Source organism: Falco biarmicus, chromosome Z (assembly GCF_023638135.1).
Source record: "Falco biarmicus isolate bFalBia1 chromosome Z, bFalBia1.pri, whole genome shotgun sequence".
Taxonomy (NCBI): domain Eukaryota; kingdom Metazoa; phylum Chordata; class Aves; order Falconiformes; family Falconidae; genus Falco; species Falco biarmicus.
Genome location: NC_079311.1, coordinates 69,599,568 through 69,624,436, shown reverse-complemented (window position 1 = coordinate 69,624,436; position 24,869 = coordinate 69,599,568). Strand labels below are relative to the sequence as shown.

General features: G+C 39.1%; 1 protein-coding gene across 3 annotated transcripts; it reads right to left on the bottom strand.

Moving 5' to 3' along the window:
* Positions 1-271: 271 nt before the first annotated feature.
* On the bottom strand, positions 272-24,602 carry PAIP1 (poly(A) binding protein interacting protein 1). Of its 3 annotated transcripts, none has more exons than XM_056325131.1 (11): positions 24,263-24,602; positions 22,927-23,108; positions 17,581-17,769; positions 14,031-14,143; positions 11,178-11,289; positions 9,735-9,860; positions 6,200-6,306; positions 4,712-4,829; positions 4,521-4,575; positions 3,835-3,928; positions 272-1,658 (listed from the first exon to the last, which is right to left on the bottom strand). In XM_056325131.1, exons 1-11 carry the CDS (start codon positions 24,465-24,467, stop codon positions 1,565-1,567), a joined length of 1,395 nt encoding a protein of 464 aa, XP_056181106.1. In that variant the 5' UTR covers positions 24,468-24,602; the 3' UTR covers positions 272-1,564. The 3 variants fall into 3 exon arrangements, with proteins under 3 accessions (XP_056181106.1, XP_056181107.1, XP_056181108.1); XM_056325132.1 differs by lacking the exon at positions 24,263-24,602 and adding an exon at positions 23,707-24,226; XM_056325133.1 differs by lacking the exon at positions 24,263-24,602 and adding an exon at positions 23,771-24,226.
* Positions 24,603-24,869: the final 267 nt, after the last annotated feature.

The following is a 24,869-nucleotide window of genomic DNA, read 5'->3' as shown; positions in this document are numbered from 1 at the left end:
AAATACGCTCAACGTCAGAGAATGTGTGTGAAAACCATCTAATCTAATTTTCACTTTTCTAGTTTCTGGATTTTAGTCTACAGACTTTGAAATGGTGATACAGTTTTTACAACCATACTGCCCTTTGGTAAGTTTTATTTTTCCAGTGAGTATTAACAGATAATACTCTCTGCAACTGTGTACTTTAAAGAAAAACGGGGAGACAAAAGAACACCCCCCCAATTTTTTTTTTAAAGCAAAATGACAAGGTAGTGAAATTATACCAAAGGAAACAAAGCTAGTTAAATTTTATTTTTCAAAACTCCAAACTATGTAAGTATGTTAAATAAACACCCAGAAAACAGTCAGTGCTCACTCCATTAGCAGATGCAGAAGTTATTTAACCAAACAAGTAACAGTGAAATATTAACAGAATTATTTACATGCATATTTACAACATGTGTTCTTTATAGTAGCTAACTTTTGGGAAATATTTCCCTTTGGTTTTGGTAAGGGATTCTACTCAGTCTAACCAGTAACATAACAGGAAACAGTACAACTGAGTTTTGGCAACAAAATGGAGTATCCTAGGAAAACTAACACGATTATATGGAGTCAAAAAAGAGCAGCTGGCTTCAGAAAGTTAACATTTATGAAATATATGAATTTACTCCAACTACAAAATCAAACCAAACTACACAGAATTAGAAGAACGGAGAAAGTTACACAGGTTGCTGGATGGTTAGACATGTTAAATACATTACAAAGAAAAAAAAATACAGGGCACTACACATACTCTTTGAGAAGCATGGGTTAAAACAACTGTATGCATATAGTCTTAAAAACAAGAATTTATAGGTTTTTGCTTGTAAAAGTTTAAAATAAGCTTATCTGAACCAAAGATCTTGAAAGCACCCGACTTATAAAATACTGCTTGCTTTTCACATAGCAACATATAACACATTATTCCACAAAAAAAAAAAAAAAAGATCCAGACCTCACCCATATGGGTTTTGGAATAGGAAGAAAAAGAGAATAAACAAAACAAGAAAACCCCCACAAAACAAAATCTTCACAAACCACTTCTCATGATTGTGATCTACAGAAAAAAAATATCCGTATTTGTATCATAGTCTCCTTAGGGGGAAAAAAAATAATTAAATACCTGATATTTTGTATATGGTGAAAAGGATAAGTAAATCCCAATATATACTAAACCAAGCAAACAAGCAATTAAATTTAGATCAAGCTATTCTTCCCCCCTCTCCCTCAAGGGAAATTTTATGGGACAGTTCCACATTAAATTTTCATGTCAGTTATGGTAATTTAAAAATTATTTTTATTTCAGCCAAAACATTGCTCATATAGCTGTACATAAAATAAACTATGATATATACACAACATTTTAAGTTACCAGGTGTAAGTTTACAATTTTTGGCAGATTCTGTTAAAACAAAATGGAAATTGTGTAACTTCAGTACTTAGAGAAACTTAAGTTCCTTATTTTGGTACAAATGTTTTGTGTCCCCTTGTGTTCTAACCATACCTGAACTGGCTTAATAAACTAACATTAATGTGTAACATCTCACTGTCTTCTCTTATGTTCTGATTCTAGACAGAATTTTTCATATGCTTCTTCAATTTCTGGATCCATCTCATCATCAATGTCATCGAAATACCTTAAAAAAAAAATCACCAAAGATGTTAAGTTTACATACAGGTTTTCAGAAACATTTATGTAGATGTCAAGAATAACACAGAGCTTTACAAACAGCAGTTAACTGTAACTTTTTCTTAATGGGGATGAAGAGGAAAAAAAATCATGGGCACTAGGAAAACAAATGGAAACCTCAAAGCAGAATAGATAGAAATAGCTACAGTTTTTTGTCACCAATTTACATCATCTTATGCTGTTCAGAGTTTTAAAGACAGAAGTAATTCCTGAGATGATAGAAAATGTGCTAAGACAATCCAAGCTAAGACAATAAAAGCTTCCCAAAATTTAATAATGCATCTGTACTGATCTATTTGCAAAAACCGTAATTAGCGTCATATTAACATAATTCTTGGTTGGTCAACTTCCTAGTTCCGGTGCTGCATCAACCATCTTGGCTGCACACTAGTCAAAAGATGTATTTATGTAGAAAACATACATTCCTGTTTGTTGATACATGAAGGAAGGCAACCTTCATTCCCCTCCCTATTGCATCTGCATTACATTATGTTCTATTCTATGGTAACCAGCCTTTCAGAAAAGACCTGTCTTAGGTCACAGAAAAGACTGGATCCCATTAATGATAGTAAGTATTGCACAGAGTGGAGACTATTGCAGAGTTTCAAAATAAAGCTGGGAAGTGATGAGCATCACTTCAACTTTCTTTCTCCCCAGTTACGGGGACATAACTTGAGTATTCCTTGTTTTCTCTAGGTTCAGCTGGAGTGTTCGTCAACATAAATTAAAACAATGGACATGGTAAGTGTATATAATTCTGAACAGCCTTAAAGAAAAGAGTCAGCAGCTACTGATGCAAAAAGTGTGCATTAATTTCAGGTGCTCAGTTTATCATCTTCTGCATGCCTTAGTTCCAGACTAGGGAATGAGCGTATTTTATCTGTAGAGAGGTCATAAATAGTATGTTTCACACAAAAATTACAGTAAGCGTCATAGAAACATACAAGGAAAGCATTTTTTTCTTCAGCATTGTGCATTGAATCTCAGAATCGTGGAGTATCTTGAGTTGGAAGGGACCCATACATATTTATTTGTTCTTTCTTGTAGAAGTGTAGTGTTGAGAAGGGAGTCAACACAGAACCTTCTCCCTGATCTTGGTCATGAGAAATAGCTGACAGAGGATCAGCATATATTTGGCTAAGCTCTTCTTAAACCTTCAACAAAAGAAGGGTCCACAGCCACCTTGCATGAAGGTTGACTAATGGTCTTCCACATGTCACTCTTCAGATTTGCTGTGTTTCGTAACCTTCTGTCTCCATTTTGCATTTAATTTAATCTTCTAAGCACAGAGGTTCACATGGCTCTTTTTTTCCCCTCCATATGAGCTTGTTGATTTCTAATGACATGTCTAGTCTTCCAAAGTTCTTGCCATGCCCCTCAGCTAGGTGCAATCTAAAAGTTTTCTAATTTACTTACAAAAATACTGATCCAGGTCAGAACTCTTACCACACATTTAACACCTGAACACTGAAAATGTTCTTAGGTATCAAATCATGATCTGAAAGTCCTCCTCCTTCAACCAGATGAGTACAAAGCTCACAGCAATTTATTTCAGACCGTACTTCTTTTACTGGTTTCCTACCGAATTCTCATAAACCAGTGTCAGAAAGTCTGACTACAGTCCCATCCATTCCTTCCCCCTTTGCCATTAGATTGCTTTTCTAGTTCTACAGGAATAAGGAATAGCCATTTAATTGAGGGAACACTACTTATCCTAAGGAGAGAAACAACCTCCTCCCTTTGAAAAAATGAAAATTTTGTAATCAGCTGTAGCTGGGATGTGTATGTGCATCAGACAAATGAATTTAGGTTGCCTCGCTACCAACACTTGAAGGTCTGGTGCTTCATTTTGCTTGTAAATTAAAAAAAAAATGCAGAAGAGAGTATGTTCATACATGTGCATAAATATCTGAAATTTAATTACCCTACTCCAGTGAATAAATATAAGATTTGTTAAAACCTGTCTGATTACAAACCAACTTATTCCCAAACAAATGCATAACTTCCACTGTAGAGCTAAACAGTAATTGTATTTAGTTTCATTTTTGTCAGGATTGGATTCCTAACCCTGCAGCAAAAATAACTTCTATTAAAAAACCCTGTAACTCAAAAAGAAAACATACGGATCTCCAGGTCCCGATAGATCTGTTCCATTTTCTTCATAATCTGGAAACAAATCTTCTCTTTCAAGCAGCTCTTGGTATTTTTCTTGATAATCTGGCAAAGTAAAAGTGAGACTAAATAATATGTGAGAGTAGCCCGCTATATTACCATACATCTATACAGTTTGAAAACAGCCTGTTTAACGAAACATAAATGTCATGAAACATATTCTAGAAAAAAGTTCTGCTAGTGTTTTCTCAGGACGTCAGCTGACTTCTAAGAATGATACCTAAGCTCCCAAAGAACTGTAAAGGTAATCACAGATGTCTTTACCTCAAATGATGCTATACCACATTGTACTCAGTTTACAGAAAACAAAAGAAACCAAGGAAGAAACAAACCCTTTTGCTACTAACAAGTGATAAAACAAAAGAAGACTTGAAGATACCCGACTTTCTGGAGAGACCAAGTGCTGAGGATTATGGCACAAGTTCTGAACTATAATAACTCAAATATGTATTCTCCATTTAATTTACCTTCTTTTAATACAGAATAAGGCATGTGTTATACAAAGCCAAGAATTCAGATACAATTTTGTCTTTTAAGTTGTATGAATTTCAGACATGTGAAGAACAACTTTTTATGTACTTAACTAAAACTTTTTAAAGAAGACTGAGAAGACAGGTATACTAAGCTTGTGACATACCTGGATCTGCTGCAGTGAAAGGAACACCATCAGATGTGTAAAATGTTGGCTCATTCTAAGAATAAAGTTATACAGAAAGTTATATGAATTCAGAAGAGACAGCTGTTTGTAGTTTTCAGCAACATGTTTGTCTATGAACCAAATTAAATTTGCATTAAATTAAGGAATCTTAAGTGTCTGTACATCCTTACCATAAAATAGTTTGGGTCATTTTCAGGGGTAGCTTCTGTAAGTGGAGAAGTTCCATGAACTCTACCCCAGTTACTCGATCGCAGTTCTACTAGTTTCAGAAGCATATGTTTCACATCTCTGAAATAAAAAGAAGCACTGAAAAAGTTAGAATATTTTGTGCTAAGCAGTAAACTGGGCATCCCTTATCTTGCAAATACTAGATAATTAAATACCCACCCTCCCCCTCCCAAGCTCTAGAAGACTGTATTTGGTCCAGTGTCTAGGTAATTTTGAGTTTGTTTTTTTCCCCCCCCTGCAAGTCTAGATGCTTTATGTGTCAATTATGAGACAGTCACCCTCTCACTTCCTCTGTGGTAAAATAAGGAGCCCATATGAAGCAGGAATTGTTATAGTTTTTATCAAGATACCAAGCCTGAGCACAGGTTAAGGAACAAATCCTTTTCTGATAAAAGCATAGGACTGGGAAAAACAAGGGGATGATCTTCCAATTCATTTTAATCATCTAATTTATGCTCCTAACTTCAGCCCTCTTAATCACACTGAAATTTTCCAGTCAATAGTGAGAAGTAATGTCTCTCACACATTAGGTACTACCACCTATTTCATCCCTAATATAAGAGAAATTGCGTTCTTCTTTTGAGCGAGTCCATTGAGAAGAGTCTCATTAAGGAATAAAAATACAAATAAAATCTTCAGTTGTAGTTTGTGCTTCTGTGTCTTTGAAGCCTTTGCCTGTGCTATCAATTTTCTCTTGTTCCTGAAGCAAAATCTTCCTCATCCTCACTGGGGGAAACTCAAATTACAACCCACAGATGCTATGAGCTACCTGTTGGCCTCCCTCCATGTGGCAAGAGATCAGGTCACAGTATCTGAACCCTCTATAGGTTTTTATTAAGTCTGCAAGAAGCTGAGGATAAAGCACAGCAAAATCAGGTAACCTCATGCATGCAGTTCTTTGCAAAAAGAAGCACAATACATCAACTAACCACTCATTTTTTTCCAGACTGCATGAAGAACCTGCCAAAAAGACATGCTCTCCAGAAAAAAAAACACAAAGCATATTCCATTTTGCCTTTACATGTATAGTAATTTGCATATATTTAATACTGTTTGTATCGATTTAATACTGTTAAATTCAGATATAAAAGTATAAACTATGAGATTTCAACACTATTGTCTCTTGTATATATACTTGCTCTTAGAGCCTAAAGCACTTATGGAAGTTTTCAAGACCTAGAAGGTTAAAAAAAAATAAAATAAATCATTAAGAGTGGAACTTGCAACTCTATTAAAAAATAAAAAAAAAAAACAAAAAGCCCCCAAACCCCCTCAACTGAAAAATACCCTTTTTTTAACATAGAAAGTGACCGAAACATCATCTTACTTTTCATAAATAAAAGTTTTTAACGTGTTCATGATTCTTGCAGATTTTATAGTGTTCTCTGTAATATAAAAACAAAACACTGCACATAAATTTATCTTCTCACCTGCTACAGTTTGCATCCAACACAACATTTTCAATTCTCTGAATCATTTCCTCCATATCATTCTTTCCTTTTTCTTTCCAGGCATCTTCTAAAACTGAGCCTGTCAACTAAAGACAGACAAAAGGATAAAGTTTGGGTTTTTTAAGAAGAAAACTACAAAATTTAATAAACTATCAACAGAAGAGATTCTGTAACAATCCATAATGTTCAGATACAGTGTGTGACTGCCTGAGGGCTGAAGCTCCCAATTGGCTACATCTTTTTGCCCCACAGATTAACAGACCTTGTAAATAAGACTATGAACAGTATGGTAGCTCTGTGTCCAATGTTTATTTTACCTAGAAGTTTACAGCCACTTCTCTCCTTTCAGTGAAATAAGATTTTAAAACAACTCTTCAATGACATGTCAGATGTTACTTGATTAAAGTACATGCTTCAAAAAGGGGAACCTATTTTTGCAGGTTATGCCACCAGCTCACCTCACAGTTACAAGTGGTTTAATAAACTTTAGAAACCCTTCAGTCAACTTAGCTGACATCACATGTGCCAGAGAATTTCATCTGGGTGTATATATGAGGAGCCAAGAATTATCTGACCAAGCCAGCCTGAATTTTAATACAAAAAATCTGTGAGACTGAAGCTGCTGCTAAGAGAGCTCTAGAACTGCTGTGGATGAACACATTTTATGTTAAGAGTAAGTGCTTCATTGCCCAATAATTGCACAGTAGGAGTCAAATTGGAAAAAAATATTTTGACCCTATGTCCTGGTTTTGGCTGGGATTAACTTAATTTTCTTCTTAGCAGCTGGTGCGGTGCTGTGTTTTGGATTTAGCGTGAGAAAAATTGGTAATATATCAATGCTTTTAGTTGTTGCTAAGTAATACATATTTGTATCAATTTATACCAAGTCAAGGACTTTCACTTTTTCTGGCCCTGCCAGAGAAGGCTGAAGGGGAATAAGAGAGTGGGAGGGGACAAAGCTGGGACAGCTGACCTGAACCAGCCAAAGGGATATTCCATACCACAGAGCATCATGCTCAGCATATAAAGCTGGGGGAGGAAGGAAGAGGGGGATGTTTGGAGTGATGGCATTCATCTTCCTAAGTCACCATTACGTGTGATGGAGCCCTGCTTCCCTGGAGATGGCTGAACACCTGCCTGCTGATGGGAAGTGGTGAATGAATTCCCTGTGTTGCTTTGCTTGCATGCGTGGCTTTTGCTTTACCTATTAAACTTTATCTCAACCTTCTCACTTCTCCTGATTCTCTCCCCTTTCCCACCAGGGGACAGTGAGTGAGTGGCTGCATGGTACTTAGTTGCTGGCTGAGGTTAAACCATGACACACTATGATCAAAGTTAATTGCAATTCCTGATCTACTCAGCATAAACATTACATGATCCACAATGCCTGGAATGGCACCTGACCATACAAAGGAACAAAATGCAAAGATAAAAGCAAGCATCTTGTTGGTATTCCCAGTTTTCTACTGTGGTCCTAGCTTGATCCTAGATACTTAGATAATAGCACCAAGAAAGTTTAATTAAGAGTAAACATACTGCAAAGCAAACAGGTGAAAAATCTTTATCTACCACTATATTAAATGGAAAAGACAACCGGAGACATTTATTGCTTCAGTAGTAGTGTGGTCTAACCCCAGCCAGCAATGAGGGTTTATCAGGTTGCCCAATCTTGCTACAGATACACTCAAACATTTGTATATACTGTAAGGCATCAGAAAACACTTGCATTGGAAAAAAATAAGTATCTGTTCTGTAACACCTTTTAGATTTAGCAACATGTCATATAATTATTTATTCACTGTCTTTTATTTTAGAATGGATGCTGTGAAGCCAAATAAATATTCCAAGAATATCCACAGAAACAGTGAGATCTCCACCTTCTTTGGGGAAAATAATAAAAAATAGCAGCACTGGAAAGATTCCTGATCTGTGTACTGTCTTTCTGAAAGGTCCTTCAGTGGGCCTTGCTTCAGAGAAGACTGCCAATATAAGGATTAACCACAGCTGTGAGTGGACTTGTTGAACACCCTCACACTTGCTGTGAAGCAACCTTCATAAATATCCAAACTTCAATAAGGATTTAAGTCAGAAGATGTAAAATCTCTCTTCCATATCCTCTATTTACCATATCAAAAGAAGCTGCCAGAATTGGAATTAAATTCAAAAAAGAACAGTGTAAGGAACTGTTATATTGATAATTGCCTTAAATGTTGCTTAGTACACAAATTCAAGTGGAGGTGGTGCAAAGCTGTTCTGCACAGACTAGAGAGGAACTGAAGAAACTTCTGTGGTAACATAGCGCAATTGCTGATGTGCACAGCAAGGGTGCCCTAGACCCCTCACGACCACCAATGAGGACCCCCTGCTACCACAGCTCACATGGTGAGCTTGCACAGACCATACCTCACTTTGTATATAAATAAGGAGGCATCCTCTAGAGAGTATAACCCAAATCAACAAAAAGCTTGGGTGGGAGCCCCACCATGAAAACACCCAGAGTGAAAAGATCTAGTGGGATGCTGCTGGAACCACAGGTAGTGATATCTCTTCTTTCTCTTTCACTCTCTCTCTTTTCTCCTCTCCTCTTGTTCTTTGTATTGAATAGTGACCAGATCTAAGTTACAACGTGTGGCACAGGACTTGCTTATCCAGTTAAAATAACCACCACTGAGTTATTGTATCTGACCATGTCTTGTATTTTGTGTTAATAAATCATAAAACTAGTTGGTCGCTGGTCCTAAGGGGAAGAAGGTTGTCCTACACAACTCCTTCTGGGTCACAACAAAAAAGACTGAAAAATAGTGGAGTGGCAGGAAGAGGGTAGAGTGAGGAAAAACAAACCTACCAACCACAAAAAACCAGAAATAAACCTCCAGAAAAATACTGTTTAGCTTTTAAAAACCCTTCATTTCTAAAATAAACTGTGTTTTCCCAAATATGAGTATAACCATGGCTAGTGAAGATAAAAGTTTCTCCCTGTATAGGGTCTAACAATTTTTTTAAGAGAAAGTAAAACCTAAGAGCAGAGGTTTGTTTTTATCATGAAAGAGACATACATATTTCTACAGCAGTAATGATGCAGACAATACAGGATGAAGTCACTGATATCAACAACCTTCTGCTACAAAAAGTAGTAGACCCTAACTGCTAAGTGTCATTCAGAACAGAGAACATACCCTAACCCCCAAAATTCATTCAAGTTGTGTTAATTTTTCTCCCGTAGCAGAAGCAGCAAAAGGAGCCCTGAATAGACTGCTTACTCCTTTGTGCCTTGCTTCAGTTCTATTGCTCTTTTATGTACATAATTAGCCTTGCATTTTACTTTCACAGCAGTATGTACTTTTTTGTTGGCTCAGTTTCATAATGGTACTAACTGGCGGGGAAGTACAGCTTGCTTTGCTACTGATGTAATGCATAAAACCATGTAAAGAGTTCCCATTTGCCGTTTCCCCCACTGCTCCCAACGTAGGAAGTTTAAAAAACTTGATGATTTTTTTAAGAACTACTGTTTCACCTTCAGGAGTTTCACTGCACATATCAAGTTACTGTCCACAGGGTTAGAGAAAAGCGCATTTAGTAATTCCCGAAGGCCTTCTTGAAGAATTTCTGCTCGTGTTACCTGTCCCTTTGTTCCTTTAATCTGCAAAATACATATATAAAAAACATTTTAAAGACTTAAATTTTAGAAATTAATTGTTCTATTTTCTCTCTTGAATGCTGTATGATTTGGTTTGTGATAAACTTATTTGAGCTCTTCAGTTGGAAGAACATACCAAATACAATAGCTATTTTCAGAACACAGACTTCAGATTAACATCCTTCCAATTCCGAAATATACATAACAACGCATGTCTAGCATTCTGTTTCTTTGCTAATAAATTGTTAAGAAAAGCTACCAAATGCCTGGCATTGTCCACAAAATCTGAAATTGCCCAAATCCTATGCTCTTTCCCATACTACTTTAGGCACTCCCTAAAACTGTAGTGGCTTACTTCCAGAAGACACTATGTATTTAAAAATTATAGAAAATGTTTTTTTAAAAAAATGGTATACTCCAGAGAACTGGACAACTCCCTCTCCCCCAAACCCATAGCAAATCTTCCTTTTTACTTCTAGCAAGTGAAAAGTAGATTTCAAGGCCCACTTATGATCAGAAATGGACGAATCAGAGAATTATTTTCTATCGTCATGCCAGCAGAACATTTTTATAATGTCTGCTTAAATCAAACCATTGAAATTATCAATCAAAAATGTATTTTTAAGTACATTACAGCACAGGTAGTGTAGTTACTGAACTCACAGGTATAAAAGTCAAGCAAGTTTTAAGTGTACATACACTTTTTTGTACATATCACAGATACAAAAAAAGCAATCTCGTTACAAGATTTCATGCTTCGTGCATAAGCCAAGGACTTGGCCTTTAGAAGAAATATCTTTAAAGGTCTGCATTTTTAATTGCTCATTTTGATTTTAATTGCTCAATCATTAATAGGAACTATTAGCAAACCCTTGAGGATTTAATAAAAAGGGTTTGCTAATAGTTCCTATAAGTGGCTGAATACAGAATTACATGGTTATTGATCCTGCTTCTGCTTCTGCTAGATTGTAGTATTTCCTATGTTGCTTAAGCACAGTCATCTTGGTGGTTTTGCCAGTTAAAGAAGGTATCAAAAGCTTCATTGCAAAGGTGGTTTATGGTTGTTTTTTTAATGAATTCTTACACACACCCACGCACACACCACTCCCCACTCCCTTTATATACTTCTCTTCTAAGGCCTTGTCCTTTTTTTGCTTATCTGTTTCTTGGATATGCATTACAATGAAACTGTTCTAAGTTCTTTTACTGTATTCCTGTCTCCCTTCAGAAAAACACCTCATATTATATTCCATTTCAGGGTTTACCTAAACACAACAAAAAATTAATTAAAAACTACCTGACATGCAACTTTCTTCTTACCTCTAGATTAAGGTAAAGTTCAGCCAAGAACAGCACAAAGGCATGAAATTGTTTTCGAGTAGTCTCATCCCCTTTGGTAGCTTCATCTCTGTTTTCATACTCTGTTCGACACCTGTAAACATTAAAACAAAATCATATCTGTAGACATTGCAACACATGTAACATGATACTTATTCAACACAATACTCAACTTACGAACTGCATTAAAACTGCTAAATGCTGAATGCTGGGAAGTATGATTTGTGAAGGAAAAGAGAGGACTTCACAAGGACACTGTGGATTTGTGTCCTTTTAGATGAATATGTATGGTTACATGATTAGGCTTTCAAGCACTGAGATACTTGGGACAGCAAAATTAAATAGAGCAAACTGTAAAGACAGTTACACAGCATATATACTAGAATATGGGACTAGGAAATCTAACACAGACAGCCAAATATCCACAGAAATATAAAAGAGATACACTCTGAAAGACATTTTCCCCTTTTCAGGGTGTTGCCCACATTGTCTTAGATGCCTTTACACTTGTTTGTTAAATTCTCTATGTCACCATTTTAAGTGGCAGTGATGTGTAATTCATGACACTAGGCTGAGTGGTGCAGTTGATTCGCTAGAGGGAAGGGATGCCATCTACAGGGACCCTGATAGGCTTGGGGTGGGACCATGTGAACCTCAGAAAGTTCAACAAGGCCAAGTGCAAGGTCCTGCACATGCACTGGGGCAACCCCCAGCATCAATACTAGGCTGGGCAGAGAATGGACTGAGAGCAGCCTTGAGGAGAAGGACTTGGGAGGTGTTGGTTGACAAGAAGCTTGATATGACCTAAAGCATGCGCTTACAGCCCATAAACTCAACCATATCCTGGGCTGCATCAAAAGAAGCGTGGCCAGCAGGTCAAGGGCAGTGATCCTCCCCCTCTGCTCAGCTCTCATGTGACCCCACCTGGGGTACTGCATCCAGCTCTGGAAGCCCCCAACATAAGGAGGACATGGACCTGCTGGAGGTCCAGAGGAGGGTCACAAAGATGATCAGAGGGCTGGAGAACCTTTCCTGTGAGCAGAGAGAGTTGGGGTAGTTCATCCTGGAGAAGAGAAGGCTGCAGAGAGACCTTACAGTGGTCTTCCAGTACTTGGAGAGGGCCTACAGGAAAGATGGAGAAGCATTCTTCACCAGAAAGTGTAGTGATAGGATGAGGGGGTAATGTTTTTTAAACCAGTTTAAAACCAGTTTAAAGAGGGTAAATTTAGATTAGGTATCAGGAAGAAATTCTTTATTGTGGAGGTGGTGAGACACTGGCACAGGCTGCCCAGAGAAGCTATGGATGCCCCATCCCTGGCAGTGTCCAATGCCGGGCTGGATGGGGCTTTGAGCAACCTGGGCTGGTGGAAGGTGTCCCTGCCCATGGCAGGGGGGTTGGAACAAGATGATCTTTAAGGTCCCTGCCAACCCAAACCATTCTGTAAGTCTTATGGTTCTATAATTTAGATATAAACACAAATAGAGACAATTAAGATAACATAGCAGTGAGGTAATTTTTCTAGTAGGATTCAACAACTGTACCAAAAATATACAAGTTTACATAGCTGTTCAAAAACAGAAAAAAAAAAAAAAAAAGAGATAAATGGAAAACAGACAAATTCTAATGTATCCTCAATGATTATGTAATGGATTAAGAAACACTACAGAAACTGAAAAAGCTAAGAAGCTGAAATACAGAATTTAAGGTAGAAACTCAGGCTGAGAAATAGAAGAGGAGCTCTCTGAGGGCATATTGTTAGGTTGTTCATTCCCCAACGCCCCCCTCTAGTTCCATCAATATTAGCAATAAAAACATAAGCAACTTTAAATTCATGGCTTCAGAGTGCTAAAATGAATGTTACCTGTTGGGTTCGCTTTAAAAAACAGGAACCAGATAATCCAACACTAACAGGGATTTCCTTCAAGTTCAGTAACAAACACAGTTAAAAAAAAATCAGCAGATGAAAGTGCTAATTTTGAAGGCAAAAGGGCTCATCTGCTTTGGGAGAAGGGAAAAAAAAGTATTCCCAGCTTCTCCATACAGTAACACTCCTGAGAAAAGATCATCGGAGCACACTGCTGTCAAAAGTTTATCACGCTTTTGCTCCTAAGTATAGGTGGACTAGAGTGAAACCTTTAAAATAGGCAGCAAGCCTACGACTTAGAAAGCCAGAAGTCCTTAAAGAAAAAAAGGTTAATTTCTAAAGAATTCTGAAGTGTTAAAGTGTACTACTCTTTCAAATGTCATGCTGTTAAGATTTTAAAGGAAATATATCCATTTAAAAAACCTTGCATTTTTGTTAATTACAAAGTCTAACCATTATTAAACCGTACGCTACCAGAACTCTGTAGTAACTGAAAATCGAAGAAATTAATCCTTCTGGATTTTAGCATCTACTTCATAGACACAAAATCAGTTAGCCGATCAATGAATGAACCTTACACTGCAACTGCAGCTGGAAAAGTAATTAAAGAAAAAACACAATGAAGAAAGTCTTGGCAAGAGTCAAAGGACAGGGACAGTACATATGCATTTAGTACACTTTTAAAGTTGACTAGCTTTCAAATTTACCCTGTAATTTGGGATCAGTCTAAGATACTCAGTTCAAAAGAGCCTACAGTACTCTGAAGAGACCTATTTGCATGTTTAAAAATATTAAAATATTTTAGAATACATATATTCAATATCCAGTACATACCTGTGCTTATTAACCCTCAATCTAAACTTCTGTATTAAATATATACCTCTTTGCACACAACGTTGACAGTTACATACAAAATAGGAAGACGTAACCTGAGGAAGTAATAGGTTTAAAATTACGTGCTGCTACTGACCTTTGAAGCAACAACTGTCGGAAGTTCCCACTTTGTGGACTAATGGTTAGATGGTGAGACAGATAGTTACACAACCGTGCTCCCATGTAGGAAAAGTTTGGGACAGATGTGGCCTTCCAAAAGAAATGTGAAAAAATACATTATTCATAAAACTCATGATTGGGCTGTCAGGAAATACCTTTACAAGCTTTTTTGGAAACTGTGATAACAGTTGATTAGAAAACTGAAGAGCAGAAGATTAATAATTACTATTTTTCATGTTAATTTTTGTATGTCATCAACACTTTGCTGTATGCATATCAGCACTCAGAAATTCATTATACTGTTGTGGTTTTGAGGCTCTAAGAAAACAACTGTCATTATGCCACGTATCCTCAAGACTCCTCTGTTTTGACCTACAACCAGAGAGTGTTTTAAAGTCACTTACAAACTGTTCATACAAAAAAATCAACAGTGGACACTAAGATACTTTTTCAAAGAGTGATGAGTACATTAAAACAACATTAAAAAAAGTTGCCTTAATTCAGTCTAAGAGCTCTTTAACCTAGAATCTGTGCTTGGCAATAGTGAGTGCACAGGGAAGGAGTGCAAGAACACAACTAAAGATAAGTATTTTCTCCTGTACATGCTGTAGCAATCTGCAGAATAGCAAACTCCTCGTTCAGACATTAAAACTGTATCATGACAGTTAATAGCTCTTGACGGATCCTTTTTTCCAAAGCAAGTCCTGTTTCTGTTGAACTTTTACACTTCTGTCATCGAAAAACAGGTGGTAGCAATGAAATTCCACAATGGAAGTTACAGACTGAAAATATTTTGCTTTAATCCTGATACCTTCTTCCACCCCTTGAAATTTTGAAGTAATTGGGAACTCAACAGCATCTACATTCAACCTCTCATGGCACTTAACACAGAACATGCCCTTATTTTGGCAATTTATTACTGTTCTCTTGTTTTGAATTTCCTTTCAACACCACCTGAATTTGAGATTTTTTCTCAGATACAGCTTCAGTGAAAATAGGTTCTGGTGTAAATAAATCCATCAGCTCTGCCAAAAAGAAAACATGGACACCAAGAATTCATTAAACTTCTCCTTCGGCTTTATCATCTTTGAACATTCCTTTTACATCTTGATTATCTATTAGTGTCATAGATGTGCTTGCATGCTTCTGCTTCTAACATGTTCAAAAAAAGCATCTTTCCATTAGCACGTCAGTGCATTACAGCTAGTTACATTCTACAGGCAAATAAAAAGATGCACTCACTGTAACTGTACTATATGCATAAAGTTGCTGGAAAAAAAAAATAGGAATATACAACAAATTAAGTAATTAGCATAGTCTAATAGAATTTCGTTTCCAGTAAGAGACATGTGAAATAGCTAATGAGCTTTTTTGGTGCTTTGGTTCAATCAGTTATTTGGACCAGAAGAGGTGCCCTCTTTTCTGTGCAAAATACATCACTTAAACTACACTTCTCTTTCCTAACAAAAACCACACACCCACACTCAGTTCTCCAAGCCTCATTTGGGTTTAAAACATCATCTTCCTCATTAGTTAGTCTGTATTTGTTGTTGCATCAAATACTGAAACAATTAAATTTTAGGTATTATGACCTGGCATAGCACACAGAGACAAAAACCCCCACCTTATATCATCTTAATAACTAGTCATTAAAACACAGTATCATCTTCCCTGAATTACTGTTGCTGATAAATTCAGTCTATCTCTGACTCAAAAAAGTCACAATCTAAGCATGAAGGCTAATCTACCAATTCATATATTGAGAAATTTTAGTTGCTTTAACACAATCCACTGTATTAACTACACAACTGTAAAGATTCTTAAACTATGAAGTCAGTTCAAAAGTTCAACTTTTGGAAAACAAGAGAACTGGAACTTCACTCCGTCCAGAGACATAAATGGATTGGGAACAACGGGGAATTATGTAATTAATACTTTTAGATAGGTGAAGATAATTGACACGCAGATGAAGGAAAGACTGTACAGGACTTGGGTTTCCTTTATTTTAGTCTTTTTCCTTCACAAACCTAACAACTGTAAATCTGCTCATTTGGGCTAAATTAGTATCACTGACGCAAATGCTTATAAATGTACTTCAGCAATTTTAACTGTTTTTTGGTAAGCCAAGAAACACAAATACTTGAGCCTCTGCTCAAGAGAGAACAAAAATAAGCATAGTTGACACTGGAACACTATCCTATCCTGACATACAACAAAACTAGAATCAGATGCTTTTGGATACTAGCACAGATGTTTTGTGCTGTTCTATTTTTCACGTAATTTCAGACTGATAACATTGAATGCTTCTCAGTTAAGGAAGGCACAGCCAACCCTAACACTGTACTTGTTTTTAAATAGAGGGAGAGAGGAAGAAGCAACATTAAGACTTACATTAGAGTCAATGTATTTAACATGTAAGAAGTTAAAATGGGATAAATTCCTCTTTTTTTCCTCCAATAAAGGTAAGAGAGAATATGCTCTTTTTTAACTATCATCCATGTGTTCAAATAAATTACGGGAAAATGATGTCACCAAACATAGCACAGGTAATCTTAACATCTAACTAAATCATCCTGAATTGAATGTGCATCAATTCTGTATAATAAGAAACCTGAGACTCCACAGTTCTGTACAACGACTAACCAGCCATGCAGATTCTACATCCCCCAGATTACAATATTCTGCAAGTACCTGCACTTAAAAGGTGAGTAAGAATTTGCACTCTTCAAGGTAGAATCTGAAAGCAACCAACCCAGGAAAGTGAGAGACACTTGATGTTAAACATAGCAAGCACAAGCCTGACTTCACCCTTTGCAGCAAGACCAAAAGACAGTGACAGCAGCTCATTTGCTAAGCAACATGTATTAAGCTGTTCTTTTCAATGGCTCCCCCAATTAGTACAAAGTTCAGCTCAAGGTCTGTGTCCTCATTTCCACATCCATCAATGGGTTTGGACGCAGTTACCATTAGATGAGCTTTCCTTTTCTCCAATTATGCTATTGTGAAATAGGTACATTCCAAATGAAGAAAGCCTGTCAAATAAAGGAGCATTTCCAAAGGGTGATGTGTACAGTAGGTATATATATATATATATATATTTATTTTAAATACCAAGGAATTAAAGGTCTCATAGTATTATGAAAAAAATTTTTGCAGGGTAGAATAAAAATGTACAACTCATTGCTCAAGTTTCTTCAATCTTTCCTACACAAATACAGCAAGTCAAATATAATTCCTTCAAGTGCTGTAATTTCAACTCTAGTACGTGACCCAGGAGATCCAAACACACAAAGGAAACAGAGTAAACCAGGGAAATTTATCAACCGTCCAGGTGTCCTACTTGAGCTACCATTTCAATTTATTGAACAAAATCTTTCCCTGTATGTTTCTGTTTAAAAGGAAAAATTCAAACCATCAAAATACTGTGTAGATACGACTATGTAACAGATAATACTGGTATGCATATCTTGGATACCAGGTAACAGAGGTATAATATCCATGTTTTTAAGACAGAATATACAGGCTACCTGCTGATAGATGAGTTCAACAAGTTCTTGTAAAGCTTCATCTGCAGTGACCCAGCCATTCAGTGTTCCGGCAAACTGCTCAATTTCAGTTTCAAAACAACCTGGTTGCTCAGTGAGATGGTTTAGGAAGTCTTGTACATATTCTGCCAAAGTCAGATAGCCATCGTATCTATCTTCAAAGGAAGAATCCTATAGCAGTGAAAGAATATACCAAATATTTAAAAGAATCTAAAATAATATTGTTACACTTACTAGCTCCAGAAGTAACCATACAGTGCTTAAGTCTTGAGTCTCTGCATGCTTGACAGTGATCTTATTACACAGTTCACGTCATCATTTTTAGAGAGCATAGGCCTCAATGCATCTGAAAGCTCCAGCAGTCCTATCATCTTAAAAACTAGTGTTTTTATAGATATTTGGGTCTCCCAGCAAAACACATCAAAAGACAGATTAAAAATAAATCAGTCTGCAAAGTTGGGTGCAAGATTAACTAACAAACAAAGTGTATCTGTCAAGAACAAGCTGAGGCTATGTGCACATAAGCTGTGCTACAGCTATATGAACTGTAGAAGGAAAATCTGAAAATTTGAAACAAACTATTTGGGTTTACACAGAGTTATAGCGTTCTACAATATGCAGAAGAGGGAGAGATTACAGAAGATAAATACAGTGTTCCCATGTAGAAAGTGTAGCCAGGAAAACTGATCTTTTCAAGTTTTCAAGCGAATTCGCATCTCTTAGCAATGGATGAAATATTACAAGGTGTGACATGAAACTATTCAAATGGTACTGCATTATTTCCAGCTGCTGAGGTTAAAAAACAGACAGCAAACACACCTGTCCCCTAGAGAAAGGATAAGGTAGCATAATATCACTTTATTGATGTTTATGCTCCCGCTGACAGAACAGAAGCCTGCTAATTTTGTCCACTCAGAAATGAACATGTGTAACAACACAAGTCAATAACGTGCTGGATGATTACAATGCTAGTGTGTGAGAGGAACAGCAAAGGAAGCAGCATACTTTGTGATGTCACCAGTAATGTACTGGCCCTGGCCAAGCCCCACGGCATCCATCATAGTGCTGTGCTTGTACTGGCAGCCAAAAGGGTGGTAGTAAAACACCAGTTTTGACTACTGCTAAGCAGTGCTCACACATCATCAAGCCTGTCTCTCCAACCTTCCCTTCCCCACCCGCTGTCATGCCCCCCCCCCGCCCCAGTAGGCTGGGGGTGGGCAAGATCTTGGGAGGGAATATAGCTGTGACAGCTGACCCAAAGTGACCAAAGGGATATTCCATACCATATGACATCTGCTCAGATATAAAAGCTAAGAGACAGGAGCAGGAAGGGGGGCACTTATTATTTATGACCTTTGTCTTCCAGAGGAACTGCTATGCATATTGGAGCCCCAGTTCCCAGGAAGTGGCTAAACACTGCCTGATGATGGGAAGTAGGGAGTAACATCTTTTGTTTTCCTTTGCTTCCATGTGTGTGATTTTTGCTATTGTTCTCATTAAACTGCCTTTATCTTGACCCACAAGGGTTTTTTTTTTTTCCATCTTAATTTCTCCCCCACTGTTCTAAGGAGCAGAGTGATGAGTGGCTTGGTGGGCAGCTGATGTCTAGCCAAGGTGAACCCACCACAAGTAGTAACACAGTACAACAGTGTCACGCTACACAGAAGGTTGTTGAAATGCATCTCATATAGATGTCAAAAGTGCAAGCAGGAGCTGTAGGAGAGACTGCTAAAGAAATTACTTATAATTAACAATTCAAGATGTAACTGTAACATACAGAATATCAGAATCCTCAACTGAGGTACTACTTACAAGAAAAAGGTTTACAATACACCTACTGTAATGAAAAATTTAGCTAAAAATGGTAAAAGTTTCTTTATTTAGCAGACATAAATACATTGATAAGGTTTATAATTAAATTCTCCCTCTCCCCACCACCCCTCCCTCAATGACAGGGTGTTTGCTGTTTTCAAAATGCCTCAGTCTCTACTGTGAGGCAACATGGATCTGTGAAAGATTTTTATCTCGATATGCGCTGTGGAGAAAGGCAGATACACATTTCTGAAAATCAAGTATTGACATTAATTTCACAACCTGTAAAGAACATGTTAGGAAAAAAATTTTTTTCAAAAGCCTTCAATAGGTACACAACTTAAGCTAACGGGGGACATATCAGTATAACAAAAGGAAAAATAGAAATATTTCCTAGGATGTTTAATTAGCTAAAGTATTTGCTCAGTGAACAATACTGAAGATAAAGTTACTTAATGTTGCCCATCAGAAATAGGAAAAAAACCCCACGAGTTTATGGAAATGGTGGCAAATTGTTATTACTTATAAGGGTAAAACCTTCAACAACTTGACCCAAGTTGGTTTTGCTTTGACTTGGGGACTGAAGTGGAGGAGCTTCAGAGGTCCTTTCCAGCCTAAAATATTCTACAATTCTAATGGTTTGGAGCTTATAAAGCCAAAGAATAAAGGCTAACAGGCCTATGTGTAACTTGCTAAATATTCTGTTTCACTGAAGGAAATCAAATGTACTAGGCAATTTCAAATTGCTCAGTAAAAGTTCTGTACAATAAACTTATTTTGTTCCACAGAACTATGACATCATTGTGCAACAACTGCAGCTTAATCACACACAGCTGAACTAGCATCTCTCCGAACAACCTGCTTGGAAACTCTCCAGCCAGGATACACCAGAAAGCTGTGCTGCCATTCAGTGAGACCTGGACAGGCTGGCAAGTTGGACAGAGAGGAACTTAATGAAGTTCAACAAAGGCAAGTGTAGGGTCCGGCACCTAGGAAGGAATAACCCCACGTGCCAGAACAGGCTGGAAGGCAGCTGGAAGGCAGCTGCTGGAAGGCAGCTTTGTGGGGAACGAACTTGCTGTCCACTAGGGCTCCCTGGTGCCCATGAGCCAGCAGTGTGCCCTGGTGGCCAAGAAGGCCAGTGGGATCCTGGGGGGCATTAGGAGGAGGAGCGTGGCCAGCAGGTCGAGGGGCGTTATCCTCCCCTCCTACTCTGCCCTGGTGAGGCTGCACCTGGAGTGCTGTGTCCAGTTCTGGGCTCCCCAGTTCAAGAGAGGCAGGGAACTACTGGAGAGGGTTCAGCAGAAGACTACACTTAAGATGATAAGGAGATTGGAGCATTTCCCTTTTAAGGAAAGGCTGAGAGAGCTGGGCCTGTTTAGCCTGGAGAAGAAAAGACTGAGAGGCAATCTTGTCAATGCACAAATATCTCAACGGCAAGTGTCAAGAGGATGGGGCAAGGCTCTTTTCAGTAGCACCACGTGACAGGACAACGGGCAGTGGGCACAAACTGCAACACAAGGAAGTCCATCTGAATATGAGGAGGAACTTCTTTACTTTGAGGGTCACGCAGCCCTGGAACAGGCTGCCCAGAGAGCGTGTGGAGTCTCCTTCTCTGGAGACATTCAAAACCTGCCTGGACGCAACCTGCTGTAGGGGAACCTGCTTTAGCAGGGCGTTGGACTAGATGATCTCCAGAGGTCCCTTCCAACGCCAACCATTCTGTAATTCTGGAATAATCAAATGTTGTATGGACACACATAGTAATTACAGTAATGTGTGATTAAACAAGAAATCAGCATTATTTCTAAAACAATAAATGCTGAACAGCAAAACTACAGTGTAGTTCATAAAAGAAATGGGAGTTTTCAGATTGATAAATTCCAGGAAACATTCTAAATGAAAGCTAAAAAGTATTAATTTTAGGTCATAAAAATAGAAGTTTCTCAAAACTTTGATTCAAATTTTAAAAGTTGTCAAAATGTGTGTAACAGTAAAGTGATAAATTTATTTTTATTGCAGCTGGGCCCAATTTATGAATTTAATTCAGTCACTAGAGTAAAAATTCCAAAACATCATAATAATGAAGAACAGAAGTCTGAAACACCACTATTCTGTGCCTAGAATATTCTGATTAGATTAAGGTCCCTGCAACATACTTCCAAATAAATGTTCTAGGTGTTGCTAGCATTTTAAGACTTATTTCTACCAGTAGATGAGTCACATATAGCATATTCCCACAACATAGCAACCAGGAACTCCTACATACTTGTGTGTTTTTGCAAAACAGCTGAAAAGCAACATTGCTGGCCTCACAACTTTTCAAGTATGCATTATGTACGCCATTCCCAATGGTGGGGATTTTGGCCTTTATGCGCTGAAATCCTTTATTTACAGAAAACATGTAACAAGTACGGGGGCAAAGTAGTTATTTTTCCCCTGACTGTCCGTCACTGAAGCATGTTTGTGTTGGCATTTTGTTAACAGTTGTTTGGCTATGGGTTTGTATTACCGAGGACAGTAATTCTATTCAGTAAGCTGGCAAAGCTGGTAACGTTTAGATAACATCAATTTTACTGCTGAGGAAAAGACTTTTAAAACACGAAACCACTGTATTTAGCATTCAAATCAACTGTTTTTCTGTAAGTTATTCAAAATTCACTTGCTTCAGTATAATTGATCACTTGATTGCACTTGTAAAAGTAATAGTTCCCATCTGTTTATATATAGTAACAGAGTTTGGCTGTGTAACAGAAGAATATTCCAAGAATTCACATAGAACCTCCCTGGAGTAGAACTACTAAAGCAGTAACACGGAAGAAAATGGCGTAGACAGTAAGACGTATCAACTTTTTATACATGATGCACCTACAATATTGATCTGCGAGCACCTTTAGTCTGGCTGCAAAATTCCTTACAATGTATGTGGGTAGGTAACTGCTAGGAATGAGCCTAACCTATTTTTTTTGCCCTCTGGGGATACGATATCACTGAAGGAATTACAAGACACGTGACTGTACACTGAATTAGGCAGTCATGGCCAATCATATCTATGGCACGGTAAGTTTAGGAAAGGTAAACTTTAGGCTCAGAAAAACTAAAGTTCAAGCTTTCTCCCACACTTCCTTCAAAAACCTGTGAAATCTGCATAGAAGTGCAGCCAAGCCTTTACTTAAATTGCAGTCTTGGTGATAGAGGCATCATAGTTCTGCCTAAAATCTCAGTCACCAAAAAGACAGCTTACTGTGATATTGGGTGTAATCAACAAGGAACATGGTTATGTACAGCAAGCTTTTGCAAAATATCCCATGATAAAAGCTCTCATGTACACTGTAATATTCACTCATTATCACTTAACATTCTGACTGTGACTCTGGGGGGTTATGATCAGATTTTCTGGAATATCTTCAGTAAATGCAGCATTCAAGTTATCTGATATAAAAGATCTCAAGAAAACACTGTTAATTTGAATAGAAGTAAATTGGCATATACTAAGAAGAGAAGATAAACACTCACTGTGAAGTTCTGATGGAAGTTCTGGTTGTATCCTGATGGATAAAATTCAGGTGCTTTAACAGACAACTTTGACGTTACCACAGGAGCCACAGCCACCTGAGGTTCAGCCATTTCTCGTCCAGAATCAAGAACTGAAACTTTATCTTGTGATCCAGATGGAATTCCCGTTTGTTGCAGATGTTCTGAAAAGTTTTTGTTAACAGCTTCTCTCAGAAATCACTAAACTAGTATGTATTCACACAGAGTACACACAGAACATGTAATTTTTTTGGGACTTTAAATATACTTTTACTACAAATATGCTTTCAAGTTTGAGTATACTGCTTTTGCTGTTTTTCTTAAATATGAAGTTTTCACTTTAGCAATCTCCAGATGTCTTTCAATGCGACATAAAGTAAACATAAGGGTTATGTGAAGGTGACAAAAAACCTAGGGAGAGGAAGGATAAAAAGAAAAAAAGAGCTCTCTCCCCTCCCATGAAAACATGTTTTCTGAAAGAGCTAACCTGAGAAACTAAACTAGTATGTCTGCTTATGGTACGCTTGCTCATCTTGTGGGTTTTTCTCAGATTTCAGACACAAATGCAAGACTCTGAGGGTTGACGAATGGAAGACATCACTAATCTTTAACATAATCTTCAAAGAAACATCATTCTTGTACATCATTTGCCAAAAAATCCAATGAAATAGTTTTTTTAAAACCGTATTATCCACATTTTCCAAATGTACCTCTATAGATTAGCAGCTCCTGAGTCTACGGAAAACAGAATCTGATACGTACCTGAACGCTAACTGACAAACAATGCTTTGTGTTACTGTTCGGTTGGGTTTACTTTTTGGCAAACCTGTAGGCTGGAGTTCTTCAGCGAGAAGGTTGAGGCCATCTACGGTCAGATTAACGGACGGATAAAACGCACACACCGATGTGCGGGCACAGAACGGGGGGAATGAGCAGGGAGGCGCTGCGAGCGGCTGCCACACCGCACACCGCTGCCTGGGGACAGGCCCGCGGCTCGGACACGCCGCGCTGCCGAGGCCCGGCGCCCCCCGCGCAGCGACCAGGGGCCGGGCGGGCCCTCACGCCGCCGCCACCTCTCTGCGCCTGCGGGGGGTGGGAGAAAGGCCGCGTCCCCGCCGCCCGGCCGGAAGGAGGCGAGGAGGAAGCCCCACGGCTCCGGCCTCAATGGGACGGCGAAGGGAGGGCAGGGGAGCCGGAGCGACAAGCGAAGCAGGAGCAGAGCGGAGCGCGGCGGGGTTCAGGGGGCTGCTACCCGCCACCTCCGGCACTGGGGGCCTCCGGATTAGCGGGGAGGGGGCCGCTGCGCGGCGGCCCGTACCTGTGATTCTGGTGCCCAGCGGCGCCGTCTTCGGAGGCCGCAATGGTTCCTGCTGCGGGAAGAGGCCGCCCGTTTGCTGCTGCTGCTCCTCAGCCGAGCCCGAGCTGTGGGCGCCGCTGCCCTCGAGGCGGGCCGCGCCGCTGAGGGGAGCGGCGCTTCCCCGGCCCCGGCCGGCACCTGGAGCTCGGTCGAAACTCTCCGACATGCTCAGGCCGGGGCAGCTCAAGCGCTCATGGGAGGGAGCTGGCGACCGGCGCAGGGCTAGGCAGGGGGCCAGGCGCAGCGCGGCAGCTCGGTCCCGCCTCCCCGCGGCCCGATCTCTTCACTTTCAGTTTCACCCCCACGGGCACCGCCGCGATGGTCGCGGCCCGGCGCCACTGACGGCACCCTCTCGCGGCTTGGCCACGCCCGTCGCCATAGCAACCGCGGCGCCGGGCGCCGCCGGGGGCGGGCAGCGCGACGCGCCGGGGAAGCCCGGGGCGCCCAGGGGGCTGCCCCCGCCCCACGGCCCGCTCGGCTGCCCCGGCTGGAGGCCCTCGCCCGCGCTTCGGGCCGCGCTGTTCGCCTCGCGTACGCAGAACCGGTACGTCGGCATTCCGCCCCCCCC